The 20,670-nt window shown below is 41.7% G+C and overlaps 1 protein-coding gene across 6 annotated transcripts in view; it reads left to right on the top strand.

The window, feature by feature from the left end:
* The window catches only part of slc36a4 (solute carrier family 36 member 4), a 144,039-nt gene that overhangs the window by 45,443 nt on the left and 77,926 nt on the right, over nucleotides 1–20,670 (top strand). Inside the window, exon 12 of one of the 6 annotated variants that reach the window (XM_064301609.1) lies at nucleotides 1,275–1,292. The exons of the other annotated variants lie outside the window; for them this stretch is intronic. Within the exon in view, the coding sequence (XP_064157679.1) occupies nucleotides 1,275–1,276 (2 nt within the window). The 3' untranslated portion in view covers nucleotides 1,277–1,292. Of the gene's footprint in view, nucleotides 1–1,274; nucleotides 1,293–20,670 lie in introns of those variants that run through there. 6 annotated transcript variants of the gene reach the window in all.

Genomic DNA, 20,670 nt, shown 5'->3' on the forward strand with positions numbered 1-20,670 from the left:
CACTCATGCACGGAATTGAAGTGCACTGTAGAGGTATATTCTCACGAGTAGAGACATCATCCGGGAGATAGATAGATAGATAGATAGTGTAGCAAGATTCCATGCAAAAGGTCTAAAATCATGAACAAGGATATGATGTACTGACCTCTGATTTAAGACCGTTGCTTATTTATTATTTTTTTGATTTAAGAAATTGACATTTTCCTCAAAATTGGTTCTTCAAGCATACAGTACAAGGGGCCTGTGATTTGGAAAAGGAAATCTGCCAGCATCTCAAGTGGACTCTTTCTAAGCTTCATATTTCTGTAAATACAGATGATTTGGAGTGATAAGGGCCTTAAAGTGTTTAAAGATTCATGATAAAATGAGTGTTAATTAAAGTGTGGATGAATGGCACATTAGCAGTGCGATGTGGTCTCAGCAAGACTCACAGCAGTGTATCCTGGTTCCCCAGGATGTACTAGAAATTAGGTCCTGCTTGCCAACCACCCATGATGAGCTTAGATTGCAAATAGTCATTCAATAAAAAAAGGAGTCGTTCCACAAAAAGAAGAAGACATTATAGTCTAACAGAAGGTTGTGGGTAGGTGGCAGCATTCCCCTTCTGGACATGTCCTGGAAGATGTTCCTGAAATGTAAATTTCTAATTTACATTTGCAGGATGTTCCTGCTAGCGCTTCTGTGCTGAGCTGCTTTAACACGTTTACCTGGTGATCATTAAGAGCAGGCTAATCAAAACTGCAAGTGAGCAATGGTGGGGGTGCCCTGTAAATTTGCCAGGGACGTTGTCAGCAGAGCATATATCGCTGCAGAATAGACACACACTCCGTACAGACAGTGCCTTCCATCCTACAGAATAGCGTGTTTTATCGTGTAGCTGAGTGAGGGTATGTGCTATAACATGCCAAGATTCCAGTAACTTTGCATTACTCAGGTTGCTCCACCCTCTCTTTTGTTTATTCATGTTCCTTTGAGTGCCTCTTACTTTCTGGAAATTACGGTAAACGGTGTCGAGCCTGGTTTTTTGTACCGTGTCATGAATGTTTGAGTTTTCTGGCTGGCACTGAGCTTCTCAGAGCTGCCAGTCTAAAGCATTTGTGAGCCAGCTTGGCTCAACTGTTTTCCGGAGCTGGGAGCCATATTTTTTATGATGTCATTTATGACATTATTGAGGGTGCAGGCTTTCCGCAGCTGGCAATGGGGAGTCCTCAACAGGCGTGTGAAATGATGACTGTAAATGCATTTGGCTCCTGCCTGTATTTTTGCTATTGCAGGAAAAACAAATGCTGTCCCACGACAAACATGTCCACTTCCCCGTCATGCCTGCCTGGGGCTTTACAGGCCGGTGCCTCAGCCAGCAGTGAATTAGTCCGCTCAATAAAGACTGTTGAAATGGGACCGTGTGAGCTTGTGGGGGGTGGAGTGCCTGTATATCCAGGTTTGTTGTTTGTAGTGTAGGGGTTTGAAAAGAGGTGTTTGAGGTGCAAAGGAATTTGGTGACCTGTTCAGCAGTGTTCATGCAGGGCATTACAGATTGCGTCCAAACCAGGGGCCTCTGCAGTGGTGGTATTGCATGCAGGCGCGTGTGTGCGCATTAGCATGCAGGTGTTAACATAATGGCAATGGGCCCTGGCTTTTTGCTGTGATGAGAGGGGCTGCATAGAGTCTGTGCGTGCGTGTGTGTGTGTGCGTGCGTGCGTGCGTGCGTGCGTGCGTGTGTGTGTGCGTGTGTGCGCCCACATGATGTCCTGGTTCAGGCACGGGTTGTTAAACAGCCCACTCTCGCAGGCGGCTGATGACCTGTGATCTCTCCCTCTGCGCTCCCTGCTCCCTCCCGAGGCCACACTTGACCTGCATTCGCCGCACAGATGCTTGATCAGCGGCCTCTGTCTCCTTTAGCTGTTTCACTTTTTTTTTCTCTCTCTCTTTAATCACATAATCCGCTGCGTCGGACTAACTCTCCCCTTCACTGTCCGCCCGGGGTGGCCTGTGTCACTGCGCCGTGCGCCAGAGATTTTCGCCGTGTCGTTGCTGTGGAAAACGCTCCAGCTCCCTCCATGGAGCCATTTCCAGGGAAATTCGGGCATCAGACGTGGCTGACTTTCCTATGAGAATTAAACCTCCCCCAAAGCATTTCAGTCCATAGAATAGTAGGCGTACCAGCTTCCTGTACAGACTGGCGAAACCAGTTCCTGAGTGTTTAGAACCATAACCTAATTCCTCTGACCCTTACATCTGTTTCTGTTTATCCATAGTGGTTCTTATTGAATGCATCCCCTTGGATTGAAAAAAGAGTGGGAATGGTTTTCTTCATTTCCTCCTGAGGATAGATGGGTGAACTCATGAAATAGGCTCAGTAGTGTTATGTAGTTTTTTTCTGTGCCAAGCCCTATCTTTGGATAAATTGAATCAGTCACCGAACTGTCACACCTCTCAGTAGCGGCATATGAAAAATAAATATTTGTTTACTACTGTTGCTGCTACATAGCATTATTGATGGGATTCATGAAGTTCTGCATGGTGACCCCCTCCCAACATCCCCCTATCAATCTCATGGTAGATTGCATGTGGCAAAAAAAAGAATTACAAAGAAGTGGGTGTGTGTTTTTGGGAATACATTTCATGCACTGCACACCATTGCTCTATTGGGGTCCCAGAATCGTCCAATAGGGGAGGTGTGGTCTCTCTGTCTTTCTCCCTCCCTCTCTCTTTCTTTCGCTCTCTCTCAATTCCCCCCCCCCTTCCCTGCCTGCACTTTAATGTTCTCTACTCACATTTTATTGCACACAAAATGGATTCCAGATCAAAGTCAACATGCTGTTCGCTTTGCTCTGAAGGGATGCTGGATTTTTGGGAGCGGGGGTCGGGGGCAGGGGGCGGGGGGGGGGGGGTTGTTTGGCGTGAGTGGTGGTACAGTAGTTCAATGAGAAGTTGTCTTACATTCTTTTTGCCCTAATGGGACAATATTTCTTCCTTTTTGATTTATTGCGGGCCTTATAAATTTGTTGACGTACTGTGTGACTGTGCGCCTGATAGCCAGAGAGGGCCTGCACCTTTGTGTCTGTCAGCTCCTGATATGGCCTGTACCAGGACTTATGGAGACAGATTATTTATGCACTCCTCTGAGGGCTCCAAGGTCATCAGCTGATTGGATTTCAGTCACATTTAGTACATTATGAAGTTTGTCAGGAGAGACATTAATTATTATGATTACGTTTCTCCTGTGATCTGTTCCATTACATGCAATGGTGGCTCCTGCTGGAACGTAGATAAAGTAGAATTACAAATAGAAATAAACTACTGGTTAATTGTCATTGAGGTGTTGTAGAACATATCAAGAATTACCTTTTTCCTTTCCATGTTTGTAACCAGCTCATATCAGACTTCAGTTTAATAACCTGTTGGTGAAAGCTTTGCTGTAATCTGACACAGCAGTGCACAGTCTGATTGGATCATTAATGTACCTCTGACTAGTGCTTGGCAGCATGGTGTAACTGACATAATGTGCCTTCTGATGAAGACAAAGAGAGCTATGGGCACCAGTAGCTGCAGGTGCTGTCCCTTTTAAACCCGGTACCAAGGGAGCCTGCAGAAAATCATTTCTTGTGCAAATCTCCTTTCCCATGAATTTGAAATGTGGTTAATTTGACTCAGGACCTGGAAATGGAAAGGAAAGATGTTTTAAAAAAACAGTTTCCATTTCCATTACCTCAGACGGAATGTGGGGGAAACTTGATGAGGTAGTTTTAATAAATTTCCTGGAATGAATCATTCTGAGTGAAGATTTTTTGGTACATGTCTCTGTTCCTGTGAACCTCAGACATGGCAGGTCTGCTTTCCATCCCCACGACTTCCTCACAGGGCGCAGATCACTGTCCTCCGATTTGTGAATAGTGACACCAGAAAGTTAAAAAGAAAGTTGAGACACTTGTGACCAGACCACTTACTCGCATATAGGTACATTCACACACAGTCGCAAACAAACATGCAGATAAATACATACACGCATGCACTTGCGCACGCAGTTCCTTTCCCTGCAGTCTTTGTACACAAATAATATGCTATTGCTAAGACCTGATATCCATTACCATTTCAGAGATAGATAAATCACAAAATCACTTTAATTGAAATACAGCTGCCAACCATTCCGCTGGCTGACACCACTGGCATTCATTTTGCCCTTCATTTCCTTTCTAATACATGCTGTCTGCTTAATGATTATATCTGTCCTGAGTCTTTGCTCATAAATGTTTTTGTTAGGGATAATGACCGAGGGGATGGCCTTTACGCAGTTTGAATTCCTGACGTGGAGGTAGTAGACTGCCTTAGGCGAAGCCGAGGTCAACTTCTTTTCACTAAGGGCATTCAAACTGCGTAATGCCCAGCCCCTCGGTCATTATCCTGCTTAAACAATGGCTTACCAATACAAAGCATAATTGTAATCGAAACATACATTTCAAAATATGCTATTCTATTGCAGTGAGAATGTTACTTAAGTGGACATTCTCCTTAAGAGTTGTGTGGTACTGAGCAGAATTGTGATGGTGTGGGGATGCTTTGCTGCCTCTGTACCCGGATGACTTGCTATTATTGAAGGATAGCAAGTCATCCGGGTACAGAGGCAGCAAAGCATCCCCACACCATCACAATTCTACCATCACATTATACTGTTGGTAAGTTCTTACTGTGAAATGCTGTATGCTATGGACAGAGGAGTCGAAAGTGGAACTTTTTGGACGACAAGGGTCCCATTATGTCTTGCATAAAACAAATACATAATTTCATGGTAAGAACATACCAACTGTATAATGTCAGCCAAGCTGTCGTATTAGCTATGATAATTCACACCGTGGGCATGCTCACTGTTGGTCAGAAGTGATAGAATTTGAAAAGTCATCTTATGTATGGGTATCCTTGCCATTGATTGCATGATATTTTCAAAATATGTCAAACAGTGATTAGAAGTTAATTTGGTCTGCTGTACTTAATGATTTGCAGATGTTGTCCTTAGTTTGCTGCTCTAAAAGTCCAGATAACTTCCTTTGTTAAAACAGGACAATGTATTCAACATGGAGCCAAAAAACTGCTGCTCATGTCACAGGCTACACAGTTTAATTGGTAGCAAGTGTGGGGGCATGGTGCAGGCAAATTAGATGGAGATTCATTAAGAGCAAATCCTTCGCATATGCACTTACAATCCCCCGGTTTTCCCATGCAAGTGCTGTTTGCATGACCATGCATCTGTGTGTTGGCTGAAGCTTGTATAGGCCTCTGTTACACTGCCCTTTTGGATGATTCTTGGATAGCATCTTGACCAAATAATAGCAACTGTACAAAGCACGCCATCTGCTATTCTCTCATATTAAGTGACATGAAAACCTGTCATTTGTGCAGTGTTCTAGATGGCACAGTTATGCAGGCACATGATCGGTTTGTGGGCCTATGTGTGATCATTGACTCATATTCTTCTATATTAGCGCATCAATGACATTAGGATAAACAGAGAAGCTGTTGTTAGACAGTGTTTGCAAGTCTCAGCCAAACTCATTACTGTGTGAGAGTAATTTGGAGGAGGATAAAAATTCAGTCCATTAAATCCATTGACTGAAGGTAATTTCTGTCTGGCACAAAATTTTGTGGTGGATCAAAAGCTTTATGTAAAGAGTAATGTAATTAAATTTAATTATAGAGAAAATATTGTGCAGCTTGGATGGGCTTAAATGTCTGCTTAATCGACTTCCTTGTATGACTAAGACTTCTGTTTTAATATGCTGTTACTCATAAATTTTTCTCAAAATTATACATCTTGGTGGATGTTAACCATTATTTCCCATTGTTAGACTACCTTGCTCAACAAGAAATTTTACTTGCGTAATTATCAAATTGCAGTCAGCATATCAGTGTTATATATTTGGTCTAATTGGCCAGTTGTCTGTAGTCCATCACAAAATAATGAAGATAAACCTGATTGTTAATGAAAAACATAGCCAACGACTGCTATATAGTCAGTTCTCACGAGAAGCTTGGTCGTGAAAGACTCCTTATCTGATGGCTTGTTTATGTGTCCACCTACTTCTTTGGGCATTGGAATGCATTGCAATGTTTTTTAGAATTATTTATTTGCTTAACAGATGTCATTACACAAAGTGGCTTACATTTGACATGTTGTCCCCTATACAGCTGGATATTTACTGATGCGATTCAGATTAAATACTGATCTACACCTTGCTTGAGGGTGCAAGAGCATCATCCCACCCAGCTGGGATTGGAATCTATGCCATGTTACATCATTCAGCCATTGGGGGTTAATGTTTTCTCCTGGGCGCTGGAGTGAGGCCATTATTTGTGTGCTGTCACTCACTTTTCCTCTGCTCTTCATGGGTTTGTTCAGAGATATACCGCCTCATCGAGCCCCCTTCCCGACATTTGCAGGTTTATCATAGCCATAACTGCCCCCCTGGTCGCAGTACCGCCACCATTTCATCATTCAGGAAGTGAGAGACAGCTCTGTATCTGACATAATCACTAAGCACACTGGGCTCAGCTGTGGGAAGCATTCTGTCCTCCTCAAGTAATTTGAAGACTTTGGCTCAAGCCTGATTTACTGGGGGCAGGGGTATGGCGGCTGGTAAATAGGCTTGATTCATATGGTTTGATACAAACCCTCTATGCTTAGCTGGAGCATTGTTCAGTCACCTGATCAAAGCCAAAGGGATGTCACGCAATCTTAAGCCGCGTTTCCACCGCAGGAACTATACCCCGGAACTAGGAACCTTTTGAGGAACTCAGTGCGTTTCCACCGCAGGAACTAGGGTCTAAATTTAGTTCTGGGGGCTTTGTTTTACCCCCCAAAACGTTCCTCCTCGGGGGGTAGTACTTTCCGAAAGTACAGGAACCTTTTGGGTGGAGCTTGCAGCGCTGAACATTTCTGATTGGTCGAGTACTCGTAGCATTTGTGTTGTATTTATTTTCCGCCATTACCCGCCATGTTTGAAAATATGCAGCGGCAAACCAATTTATTTTCATAATAACTTCAAATCAAACTTGTATGTTATGCGGCGCAGTAGCCTACTTTTGGTGATAGCCTGTCAACGTCTTGGAATTATAACGTGTGCTCTTCTGTTCTTTTCTTGCTTTAGTATTCGTTTTATAAAATGCTAAGCATTCGTGCTGGGACAGCATATTACGTAGGCTACCAAAACATTCAAACGGATTAATTAGGTTGCTGAATATTTTCTTCCGGATTTTCGTTGTTAGCCCGTTGTAATTGACTCAAAACGTTTGATACAGTTATGTGAGGTATGCGGTGGTTCTGCATAATTAACATTGGTGATACAGTACAAGCAAACTGGAAATCACCTTCCGCACTTTTTATCCGGCTAAAATAACAGGTTAATTCTAGTAATCTTCCCTTTAGCTTTTTCAGACTGCCGTAATTTTACTCAATTTTACTGCCATTTTTCAATTCCACGAAAAGACCAGTAAGACTATGGACTCATTTATGGTGCATGGTTCGCATCTGGAGGGCACACTTCGCTGCTCGGCTAGCAGTAACTTCGAAGGAAAGCAAACGGTGGCTGTACCACTACTAATTTACATTTTCACGCAAGTCCAAGTTTTCGTTCTATTCTTGTCATTTTGCGATTAGCCTATATGGAATTGACGACGAGAAAGTAATAAAACAGCAAATTGTTTACAACGTGTGCATGTTTTCTGCTGTTAATGAATGTGTTTGAGAGGATATATGAAAATCAATAAATACAAAAGTAACCATATATAGTCATTGTTGGTAACCCGTTGTATATAAGTGGAATAAACCCCTCTGGGCTGTCCCGGTTATTAGAAAATAATGTAGGCTACTTCGGTGGTAGTATGGGGTTACAGAAGAAATCATATGACAGATGGACCGACGACAACGTCAGTGGGCTAATTTGCCTAATCTTCGCGGTACTTTAGACCCCGGTGGAAACGCGGACAACCATTGGCTGAAGGAACCTTTTAGTTCCTGGTAAAGTAGTTCCTGGGACTGAAAGTTCCGGGTAATTTTGGTGGAAACGCGGCTTTAGAGATGCTGTCAACTAGGTCAGTGTATCATTGGCACAAGTGTGGAAGACCAGTGGGCCTGTGCCTATTTCAAGCCCAATTTTGTTACTGTCCAGTGTTATCAGAATCAGCGAAACACCACTCTTTGGCAAGAAAACCTGCAGTTTGGAGTTGGCACACATGTTTTTGAAAACAGTTCAGTACTTATGATACTTAAGAAAAATATTAAGTTTGCTGTTGTGTCATCAATTCCTGAGAAATAAGTAGTTCTTAATTATGTAGGTGTCAAATGAGATTGTCTGCTTTCTAGCAATAATATCTGTTCTAACCAGCAGTGTGAATCTTTTTTGGAGTCCACCCTCCCTTTTGCCCACTGAATCTTAACTTAAGTTGGATTTATTATGAAAATTTAACATGTTTCATAACTACCAGTGAATTACCTCAATAAAACAAGACAAAATATGTTTTTTGTGTTAGAAACCTTCTTCTGTAAATGTCTTCCGTAGGTCTTTATTTCCGTGTCATCCACCCCAACACATCTGGAATTTTAAGAGGCCTTTTAGCCCATTCATGTTGTCAGCTTCATAGGCATCTGTCCCTGGCCCTCAAGCATTGTGGGAAGGTAAAGGCCATTGCCACTCCACTCTTTCTAAACAGCTGATCATGAAAACTCATGGGTTAGAAGTGGAGCAGGGGGTCCTTCTGAAATTCTGACCACCATGAGAGTGGTTGCCATGCCTGTGTAGTGTGATTGCATTTTTCCAGTTCTCTGAAAACCACTGGGTTGCACCGGCAGTGGCCGGCTTAATGTGTCTGTGTATGCACAGCCCAGATGCTTTCCACCATCCTCACTCAAGGTTTTAACCAACAAGCCTGCGTGCTGTGTAATTTAATTAGAGTATAAATGGCTGTCCTTGTGTTTGTGTTCCACTAGGTATCACTGTGGAGAGTGCTGGCATGCCTGCTAGTCCTCAGGCCCAGAACGTTTATACATATCCCTGTTTTGAGAAGGGCTGTGTTCCAATTTTGTTGATGAAAGAACATTGGGAGGCATTGTTTATCTTTTCACTCTGTTGTGTGTGCCTTTTTTTCTTTTTCTTTCCGGTGGAGTGAATGTAATTATCTCTTGTTCCGAGCTCCCGCGCATTTTTAGGATGACACGTCTTCCTCGTGTGGGTAGGAGTGGCATCTATTCACACAAGGAGCCCTGATGGATGCGTAATCTTGGAGAGAGGGACGTATGCTGATGCAAGACTTAGAGGAGAAAAAAAATCATGATTGGATACACTTATCATGGTAAACCAGGAAAAGAAAGCCATCATTAATCTGGTCACGTTTCGGTTTACGAGAGCACTGAAAAAGCAAATCAAAACTCCCCCGTTTGCTTTCAGTTGTGTACAGTTATGCCAAGCATTAGGAATGACCGATTATGCATGGATTATGCATGCCATCTTAGGTTGACAAAACGGGGTTAGTGTGTTGGAGAGCATGAGGAATTAAGAAGAAAAGACCAGTGCTCTGACTTAAAATTTCAGCCTGCAAGCATTTTCTCCCCTATTTAGCTAATAGAACAATGATGCATATGTTTTCGAGTTGCTCCCCGCATCAATAATGAACCTGCTACTGCTTTAGCATGTGTGACTCCACTCAGATGTGATTGCAACTGAGCCACACTGGCTTTTAATTCAGGAAGTTAGAGATTTGTTATAGCTCTGGTTAAAACCCCCCCCCCCGATGAAGGTAGCTTATGGTAGCCCTCATTCGATGCTGCATAATTGTTTGTTTGGGGGCTTTTGTCCCAGGTCCAGTGCCTTGCAGAGCTATTACAGATGACAGTGTAGTACCTCAAGCTGCTATGCACAAAGAGGGACATGCTGACATCCAGAACCTTTTTTAAAAAAAAACTTTTATTTGTATTCTAAATGAAAAAAGCAAAAACAGGGATGAAAGGAGTTGCTCTCCTCTGGAGGAGTTTGGGCCACAGATGGTCAGTGCAGGATGAGGACACTCAATCTCTTCAATGTGTTGCGAGTCACTGCTTGTGTGCTAGGGATTCATATTTCTCCCGAAAACAAAACCTTTTCTCTCCTGGGAATAGATACACGTTATCCAGGGAATCCTGGGAAACTGGGCTTGTTTTTAAGGCATAAGCTACCAGTAAATATGCATTGGCCTTATTTCAATAAGCAGGACTAAATGAATCAAGGATAAATATGCGTAATACTATGGGTTGCCAACCTGGCAGTTTTACTGTATTTGATGTTATTAAGGAAAAATAACACAATTTGTGTAATTGTTCAATAATAGGATGCACACAGAATGATCTTCAGATTCAGCTTGAATTTTGTTTGAGGTTCATTGCCTGTCATCTATCTGCTGCGAGAACAGCCTTGTGGAATTGATGTTTAACAATTATTCATTGTATAAACAACCTAAATATGCTAAAACCAAGTAATCTGGCATTTTCAAAGCTATTATAATAAGCCAAAACGGAAGCCATGTTCTGTTAGCATTCAGAGTTCCATGGTGGAACACAGTGAACTGTCACTCAAAGTCCACATCACAGAATGTTTCTCTATTTAACTTTTCAGCACCACAAACAGGTGCTGAACATTAGACAGTGCAGTGGGGTCAGTAGAACAATGGGATACAGGTATTGTTTGCTTCACAAAACAATGTTTGTAGACTAAGGCCTATGTGCTCTCATATTATAACTATATACAGTAAATAGGCTATAGCCTATAAATATTTGAGATGGGACTGTGCAAAAATAAAAATATGACTAAATGGACTTTAATAACTACAAAATAGACTGTGGCCTATTCTATTTAAAGCAGACAGTCACCAATCATAAGTAAAAGCCATATCTCCCTAATTAGAACAAAATGGACAGTTTGCCCATAGGTTAAATAGGACAAAATAAGAATCGACCTGTAATGATTCACATTACTTTTTTTCCCTTTGTGCATTGATGGCAATTTAAGCAATTTCTTTGTATTGAATTGTCTACCGTTAGAAAGTTCTCTCTCTGCCTCCGTGGATGTTGCCTGGATCATGACAAGCATGTCAAACAGCTTTTTGCAGATGTTTTAATGAAATTAAACAGCATATCTTCTGTAAAATAACAGAACTGATGCAAGGTAATGAAAAAAGAAATGGTTTCCCAAGTTTATTTTTCTTGGGAAAACATAAATAGGGGAATAGTGGGAATTCTAGGGAGTCTCGGTGTGAGTGCAGGGGTGGCCAACTCCTGGGGCGCTGCAGGGTCTCCTGGTTTTTGTTTTCACTTTAAATACAACAACCACTTAGACCAAAGAAACCAGGTGAGGGGAGTTAACTGTGTAATCAACTGCCTTAATTGATCAATAAAGTGCCCAGTAAAAGAAAAACTGCCCACCCCTGTCCTAGTGTGTGCTACCAAAAAGGAGCATTCATTTCACTCTACCACATTCCTACTTTCCTGTGAAATGAATGTCTGTTGTTCACAGGTCATTTATATATATATATATATATATATATATATATATATATATATATATATATATATATATACACTCACCAGCCACTTCATTAGGTGACAGGAGTGGCACCCGGTGTTGTCTTTTGCTGCTGTAGCCCATCTGCTTCAAGGTTTTGACGTGGTGTGCATTTAGAGATGCTCTTCTGCATACCTTGGTTGTAACGAGTGGTTATTTGAGTTACTGTTGCCTTTATATCAGCTCGAATCAGTCTGGCCGTTCTCCTCTGACCTCTGCCATCAACAAGGCATTTTCGCCCAGAGAACTGCCGCTCACTGGATATTTTCTCTTTTTCAGACCATTCTCTGTAAACCCTAGAGATGGTTGTGCGTGAAAATCCCAGTAGATCAGCAGTTTCTGAAATACTCAAACCAGCACGTCTGGCACCAACAGCCATGCCACGTTCAAAGTCACTTAAATCACCTTTCTTCCCCATTCTGATGCTTGGTTTGAACTTCAGCAGATCATCTTTACCATGTCTACATGCCTAAATGCATTGAGTTGCTGCCACGTGATTGGCTGATTAGATATTTGCGTTAACGGGTGCAGTTTGTAGTTGAACAGTTGTACCTAATGAAGTGGCCGGTGAGTTCATATATATATATATATATATATATATATATATTTATTTTTGTAATTAAAAGCTGCTGCTGACTTTCTGAAAATGAAACCCTGGAAATCCCAGGTTAGTAGTTTTGCAGCAAATGTGATGAAACCCGAAGGTTGATAAAATTACATTGTGTGCACGTCTTTATGTGCGTGTGTGCGCGCGCGTGGGTTGATGCATGTGTTTGGGATTGTGTGTGCGTCTGTGTCCGCACGCTCCAGTATAGGGGGTCTGCAGGGTGCAGTTGCGCTGCAGAAGGGGGTTTATTTGATCAGCTGCTGACAGGTTTAGTGCCCGAGCAGATGCAGAGTGCACACGCCAATCTATTCTGCTGACGGCTCTCTTCACGGGGTATTAATTGATGCTTTAATTAATATTTATGAAGGTGCACAGGGAAGTGGTGCCAAGTCCATGTGGACATTCTTATGGAGCCGCAACTGCCTCGTATACTTTTTTATTTTTTATTTCCGGTTCAATTGGAACATGGGTGCTGGCAAAGAAATAAGAAAAAATGGAGGTACTCTGGGTCGTATACGATCCCCATTTTTCTCTTTGGAAGGGAAGCACTCTCAATAGCGTATGGATTTCTCTCTGTGTTGTTATGAATTTTGTCCCATGAGCTGGCTGTGCACGTTTCTCAGGAGTAGGAGACAGCAAAGGGAGCATTTAATGCAGCCATGAATTTGAAGCAGGCATGAATTGGTGTGAAGCCCTGTGAGACTCATTGAAAAGGGTGCGTGTGTAAAATTGCCACTCAGGCGGTTCAGTCCTGGGCTATACAGTACAGTTTGGATGGTACTGCCCTATTGACCTTTGAGTCAGTGGATCGTCTTTGCTGACATTGGGTATTGGTTATGAATATGCAGCTATAATTGAGGGTTCACAAATCAGTCCAGCACTGTAATTCAAGACTATTTACTACATTTTTTTAATATATACAACATTTTTATGCGGTGTGCACCACTGATAAATTGACCAATCAAATCCCAATTCTCGGATTAACATAAAGTCAGATCAAATTTAAATTTGTTCTTGCAAATCACTACAGTGTTGATAGTGGGACGGTGTGTGTGTGTGTGTGCGCGTGCGTGTGTGCGTGCGTGTGTGTGTGTGTATAAATATCTGTGCATGCCGCGTGTATGTTCGTGTGCATGCTTGCATGTGTGTGCGAGCCTGCCAGCATGTGTGTGCCTGCTTGTTTAGAATTTTAATATAGGCTACTGTAATCAGACAGAAAGTACTGAATGAAATACTAAATGAACTGGTTGTAAAATCTTGCCTGCAGAAATATTTCTGTTGAAGAAAGCACTTGTAACCACCATGTCCAAAGCTTTGAAAAAGTTATTAAATTTTGTGCTTTGTCTACCAGGTGAATTTTCATGTCATATAGCCAGAAGTCATGTGAAAGTGATACAGTGGTGGCTTCTGCCATTATTCTCCATGAAATGAGGCCAGTGGCCACTTAGTGGAACAGGCCTGCCCAAGACAAAGTGTGATGGTTATGCTGAATGTGCTGTATAGAACCCTTCATTTCGATCCTCTGAAATATGAATGCTTTTATACCTGCTCCATCAAGAGAATGAAACTTCAGGTTCTGAAATATAGATCTCAGCAGAGAAGTTTGCGATTGGCGACAGGCCCTTTTGGAGGTATTTAATGGGGCTGATCAAGGTGAAGCTGCTCTTGTCACGTGTAGGAAGTGGTGTGTGACTGATCCTTTTACAGTTTCAAGGATGCCCTCCAGGCTAGCTAATACAGGCTTCGGGCAGTCAGGCTAGGCCAGGTGGCAACTGGTAAATAATTGCTTCTTCAGAGAGCCATAGCCAATTCTGAAGATTTATTTGCAAACAAGCATTGGAAAAACCAAGCGGCTGTTAAAATATTGATGGGCGTTAAATGGTAGGGTTGTGAAAGAAGCTGGGATTGGAGAAGGAGAAGGAGTTGGAATCACCCCCTCTTCCTCCCCTGCCCTTGTAACTGTATGGTGGGTCGGAGGCGCTGCAGGGTTTGTTGTTATTACAGTACATGCGGTAGTGCACCTGGCTTTACCTGAGAGAAAACCTATGAACCCAGCATTGAGAGGTCAGCTTCTCTGATTACAGCTGTGCACCACAGTTTCTCTGTTTAACATCTGATGTTAATTTTTCCTTTTTTTAAAAAAAATTGCTTGGTTGCAGTCCCTGTGAGGTGTTTTCTTAAATTGCTTTATGTGCAATTTTATCTTCAATTTCAGCCCCGGAAATTGAGAAAAGCTCATCACGCAATAATATAGTGCCGTTTTCACCACCAGCAGTGACCAACTCATAACCAGTTTCAGTCATAACCCATTTTTCTTATTTGCATTATGATTTTCTTTTAGCCTCTGTTGTTTTGAATATCTGAATATATTGAGGAAACAAGGGCTTTAAGAAGCTCAGCCCAGGTACATTAATCAACTAAGAACAAAAAGTGAGATATCATTAACTTTTGGCTGAATTCGTTTTCGGATTTGTATTGAGAGTGCTTTGAAAATGTAATGAATGCAATCTTCAGCTAATTATTGACAGTATTTCTTACTGGCGCAGAATAATTTCAATTTAAATGCAAATAAATCAATTTTTGAAAATTTCCAATTCTTATGACTTTCTGTAAATGTACTGCTAATCTCGAAACCTATTCAAAGCACTGTGGATGTTTTATATACAGTTAGTGATTGTTTCAAGTAATTTTAAAAAAAGAATGAGGAAGTGACTATTTCATCAAGGAAAATTTATAGCATATGCATACAAATACAAGTGTTATTCACAATAGTACAGTGACTGGAGCCACCATTCACAACATCTGTTATTAAGATGAAAAAACCTTCAAAATAAACCCTCTGCCTCAAGAGAGAATGCATAACCTGAAAACACTTGAAGAATGTAATTTCTGTTTTGTAGAGCATTTTAACGGCGGCCGTTGTGTCCGGTCAATACAGCAGGAATCATTGTCCTCTTAACAATTGGGCAATTTTTTTCCCCTTTGTTTCATTCTTTTTTGACAGCTGTTATTGTCAACTCCATTGAAGCAATGACCTCTGACCATGAAGGGTATGTTTGCTGAAAGGTTTTTACCCTTTTTTGAGCATGTTTTTTTGGTGGATTTATTTTGTTGCCATTGTGTAGTTTTGCAATTATTGCAAAAAAAAAAATCTCTTAACCTTTTCTGTATTTAGTTTAAAGGAATATGAAAAAGAACAGCTCAATTCAGGGAAAATTGCCTTTTCATTCTTGTCTTAAGGTTTCTTCTGATTGAACAGCTGAATCAAAATAAATTGTACGCAGTGAGAGTTTGATGTTTTCATTTACATATTAAAACTGGAAAGTGCAGCCTCGTCCTTTTGGTGTGCTTTAATTAACACTCTACTTTGCAGCCCAGACGGTGGAAAATAACGACGGTTGTTGTAGGATGTGACCAGAGCTGTAGGCTTTTTCTTCCATTGCCTGTGCAGAAACGTATTTACACTTCCAAGCAAAACAAAAAGAGTGAGTTTAAGTTCTGTTGCCTTTTGCCTTTGGCCTATGTGAAGCTTCAACATTTGAGGTAGTGCAATGTGCTCACTCCGCCATTTTAGCCCTGTGCTGAGAGAGCCAAGGTCCAACTGTCTCAAGTTTTAGTTCTGGCTGGTTTAACACAGCTGTCATGGCATTGGCAGGAGCTTCTTCCTGTTGGGCCAGCCCCTGATGCTCCCCTTGTGCCCTTGTGTAGACAAGATACACAGCACTCCTGGAGAGGTTACGAAGGGCCCTGTGGAATTGAGCCTTGAAAGTAAAAACCGCAGAATGAATCGGGTGCAGCTTTGAGAGGGAGGGGGGGTGGTCCAAGGAATATTTGAGATTTGTGGGCAGGGGAAGTGAAGGGAGGCTGTCTTGAAGAGGGCAGAAGAGAAATGAGGCTGCCTGCCACTTATTCTCTGGCTTTACAACAGCTCCTTTACCCCCACAGCACACATAAATGCTTGACCACAAAACGTGCTCCATTTTTTTGTGTGTGCCTGCATGGTAGAGCAGTTTTGTGTACTGGTTAGGGCTTAATTCTGGACCTTGAGGTTCTTTTTCTGGAATTGCTAGATGACAAGCGGATTCTCCAGAAATAACACAGTTGTTCTGAGTGCACTACACAACACGCAAGGGCGGAAAATGTAAGCCATGTCAGTGATTCTGAAAAGCCCCCAGCATAGTATAATGCTCATTGGTCTGCCTTGTCCTATTATGTACATAAGGCCCGGTGAAGGGGCTCCTTTGCATTCCTGACGACACCGAATGCATTGTGCTGAGCCCACATAGTTTGACTAGTCCAGTGTCCCCAGGGACTGCATGTGATTATTCTGACATTATGGGCAGACCCAGAGACATAATCGGAATCTTTTCTGTTAATGTTTACTCGTGTTTCTAGGCTGTGTTTTTTCTAAGAACCAACATGGAAAACGATTGGGTTTTTTGGTTTGCTTTTTCAGAAAAGCAAAGAAAAAGGCAACTGGCGATGATGTCAAACTGGCTAGGAAAAGAGGCTCTTGGTTTTTTTCAGTTTCTAATGAGGCGAAAAGCATCACACGTGTATTATTAAACATCCATATTTAATTTATTAGCATTTATAATTTATTTTTACATTCTTCTCCCTTTGGCATTTAAGAGAAGGAGAAATTGTGCCATTTAAATTACTCCCCCACATATGCTTCTGCAGTGTAGTTAACTGTTGCACCTATTATGTGGGATATCTTGATCTTAAAATCCTGGCTACTTTATTATATTTACTAATATTTATCAGTGTTGGGATAAGACTAAAGAGTGGGTCAGACAATGGGAAGGTGAAGGTGAGCAGGCTGGCTGCCAGGTTCTGTTTGCATGGTGCGGTGCTGTTTCAGCAAGGACTGTGCAGCAATGCAGGAAGGCCCCTGAGGAGAGTCTGATGGGCAGGGAGGGAACGGGGAGGTCACAAGCACTGCATGTATTCCACCGTGCCTTGTGCATCTTTGTGCACTGTGTCTGCGAGGTTGGCGCTCAGAGGAGCAGGTTAAGCATTACCCTGCGTGTTCTTACATTTATTTGCTAAATACCAAATTATATTTGTTTGAAATATTTATACTCGTCCTTTGGTTTTAAAGTCTGCGATGGACTGGCGAACTGGGGTGTCTTCCTGCCTCTCGCCCAACACATGCTGGAATAGGCTCCAGCACCTCCCACGACCCTGACAATTAAAAAAAAAAAAATGATTTAACCTTTTTTTACCCAGGGTAGGTTCACTGAGCACGGATGCTCTTTTGCAGGAACGCCCTGCTTCACACTCATACACATTCGCAACTGGGAGCTGCCCAGTACAACCACAATCCTCTATTGTTGGCCACTGAGCAGCTCCACTAGAAGGAGAGAACATTTTTTAGCCAATTAAATCGGGATGATTAGGTGGCAAGTTTTTGTGAGAGCCAGATCTGGGATTTTAGCCAGGACACCGGGGAACCCCCTACTCTTTGCGAATAGTGTCATGGGATCTTTAATGACCACAGTGAGTCAGGACCTTGGTTTAACGTCTCATCCAAAAGATGGCATCTTCTACAGCACAGTGTCCCCGTCACTGCACTGGGGCATTGGGGTTTGTTTGACCAGAGGGAAGATTGCCCCCTTCTCGCCCACCAACACCACTTCCAGCAGCAACTCAGTATTCCCTGGTGGTCTCCCATTCAAGTACTAACCAAGCCCACACCTGCTTAGCTTCAGCCAGTTGGCAGGAGCAGAGTGCATGGTGGTAAGGCTGCTGTGGATAAGCAGGTATAGATAATCGATGGATGGATGGTTCTATGTTACTGCACTGGTTTTTAAAAAAAAGGAACTTTATACTAAACTGAAGTAAAAACAGAAAATATGTTTTCCTAATTATTACACTTGGTAAATTTTTCAGCATAACAAATGTTCCCTACTGCAGCTTTAAACATATGCATTTTCTTCTGATCTACAAGATTGGCCTATAACTTTTGGTAGCCAGGATGAATACATGCCACCCTAATGGAAGCCAATATGGTGCTTTGATCCAAACTGAATAGTTTCTCTGGGGTTTGAAGCACTGATGTAGCATTTTTTTCCTTGTGTTGTTTATTCTGTCTCTCACAATCCTGTGAAAACCGCTCTGCTGTTAGAGGAGGAATTTATAGTAGTGTGAGTATTAATTTTAGGCAAAGTTGGCTTTAGTCTGTACTGAATGTTGTACAGCAGCACAATTTGGGCCATCGTTTTTTTTTCAGGTATTTTTTAGAGTTGACAGAAGCTGTACACAGAGGCAACTGCATTTCTATGCTTTTCATGGGATTTTTAGGCTTAACTGAGCTCTGTGTAGCCTTGTGGTCCTGTTTGCGTGGGCCTGACTTAGCTTTACTTTTGCATTTCATATCCCTTACCCTGCATTTCTACTGGAATCCTGGTCACTGTTGATAAATTACATTGCCCAGAATCATACTAGCGATGGCCAGCCAATAGGTAAATATTATCCTATCACTCTCTATATAGGCAGCTTGTAGTAGATGACCTTACAAATTGTGTCATTTGGAAGTGCGTTCTAATTAATGGTAGCTCTGTGCCTTTGATTTGACAAGCTTGTGATGGAGAACACCATTTCAGTGCTGCCCTGTCAGAGGAAATATAGCAGAATTATTCAGGGATTGAAAATGATCACATCTCATTGAAGCATTATGCCCCCCAAGAAGGTTTGAGATGCATTATCATTTTTTAAAGCCCACATAACAAGTGATTAACATACAATATTTCTATTATAGAGAGGGTGCGGTACTCGGGCCATAGGGACATTCACCGTCAAGCCCTGGATTGATGTTCTCAGAGGGTGAATTTGTGAGTTTATTAGGCATTGTGACAGTGATTGCATGAAAGGGTTTTTTTTTTTTTTTTTCAGTAAACCCATCCAACGTTTTTTCAGAAAGAACAGAAAAACTATGACCATCTCTCTGACAGTCATTCCTTTGAGCTTACAATTGAACTGTTGGAAAATGGGTTATTTGTGTCATCATGGGTGCATTTTTCAGGAACAGATCGTGTTCTATGTGGCCAATTCCTGAGCCAGTGCGCACATAATAGACTCAATGGAACGATCACGTACTGGGGATTCCTGTACATGTTCCATATAACTTAGTAAAACAAGTGATCTCTTGAAGCTGCTGAGAGACAACACAATTTTGCCTGTACTATGGATTCCCACTGGTCATCCTCTAGCTTCGACGGAGGGTTACTGAGGGTTATTGTCATAAAAAAGGCTGAGCCAGGGGACTGTCAAAACTCATTACCACTAATTCCCACTCGATCTCTCAGGTAGCAGTAGCTGTGCTCACTGAGTAATGTGATTTTTAGCTTCATAAAACCACTGCCCTTCAAAATAGGCAATCCAACAAGACGTTCTTTTATTCTATGGGTTAATGCCCTTGGAAATAAGTTGCCATTGTACCGTTGAAGACTCCCTCTCTAAAATCCATTTGATGATTCATGAAGATCACATAATGGCAAAGAGTTTTTTAAATCATGTTTCCAGTTCTGAAAACATGTAATTTTAGAGTGCTTAGATGACAGCCAATATTTTCTGTTCATTATAGAATTCCAAATTTGTTCCTATTTATTTACATTTTTGCATTCATGTTTTGCTATCCATAGCATGCTTTAAAATGTTTTTCCTGCTGCCACTGGGCCCACAATGTTATGGATTGTGAAATACTGCTACAAAGTTGTTGAGTGGATTATTCTGTCAGTGTTAAGATCATGACATGGCAAGTGGTCCTGAGAGCTATCTTGAATGTGCTGTGAGATGGAATTCAGTAGCCAGGTCTTGCAGATAAAGATCTCTCTGACTTGAAGAGATTTTCACTCGAAACTGCTGTCCAATCGTAGCAGAAAGAAGTGTAATTCCTGGGCAGGTGTGCACTGCCTATTGCCTGTGATCTCTCAATCAGGGAGTGGAAGCAAGAAATGAGTACTGGTATTTGGCTGAATCTTCTCCCATAAAATTCAGTATTAACAGAACAGGAACACCTCAATTTAAAAGGCTAGAAAAGACCAATTTAAGACTTTAGTTTTCATTAAAACTAGTTTTTGACATTTATGCATCATATTCACATCCCTAAAATAGAGGAATCATCAGTTTTCACTTAAGCAATAAGGATTATACTTGTTATGAGTGTAATTATTTTAAAGTTAAATCTGTCCACTGTAAATCTGTATATGTGCACTGAAAATAATTCAGTAATTAGCTCATCCAGCACTGTATGTGACTCTTGGGGCTTTGTGAATGAGCTTTAATACGTATTGTTAATTAGCTTTGGAGATATTTGAGGTATTACTGGAGAATAAAAGCTGTTTCTTTAATGCTGGTCTCATTCTCCAAAGGAGACATATTGCCGTAGTGTAAAAATGATATTGCACGCTGTGTAATTGCAGATCAGATTATTGGTATGAGCAGAGCTCTCATTTTGCTCCTTTTGCTGTATTGCTGGGA

The sequence above is a fragment of the Anguilla rostrata genome, chromosome 12 (assembly GCF_018555375.3).
Source record: "Anguilla rostrata isolate EN2019 chromosome 12, ASM1855537v3, whole genome shotgun sequence".
Classification (NCBI taxonomy): Eukaryota; Metazoa; Chordata; class Actinopteri; order Anguilliformes; family Anguillidae; genus Anguilla; species Anguilla rostrata.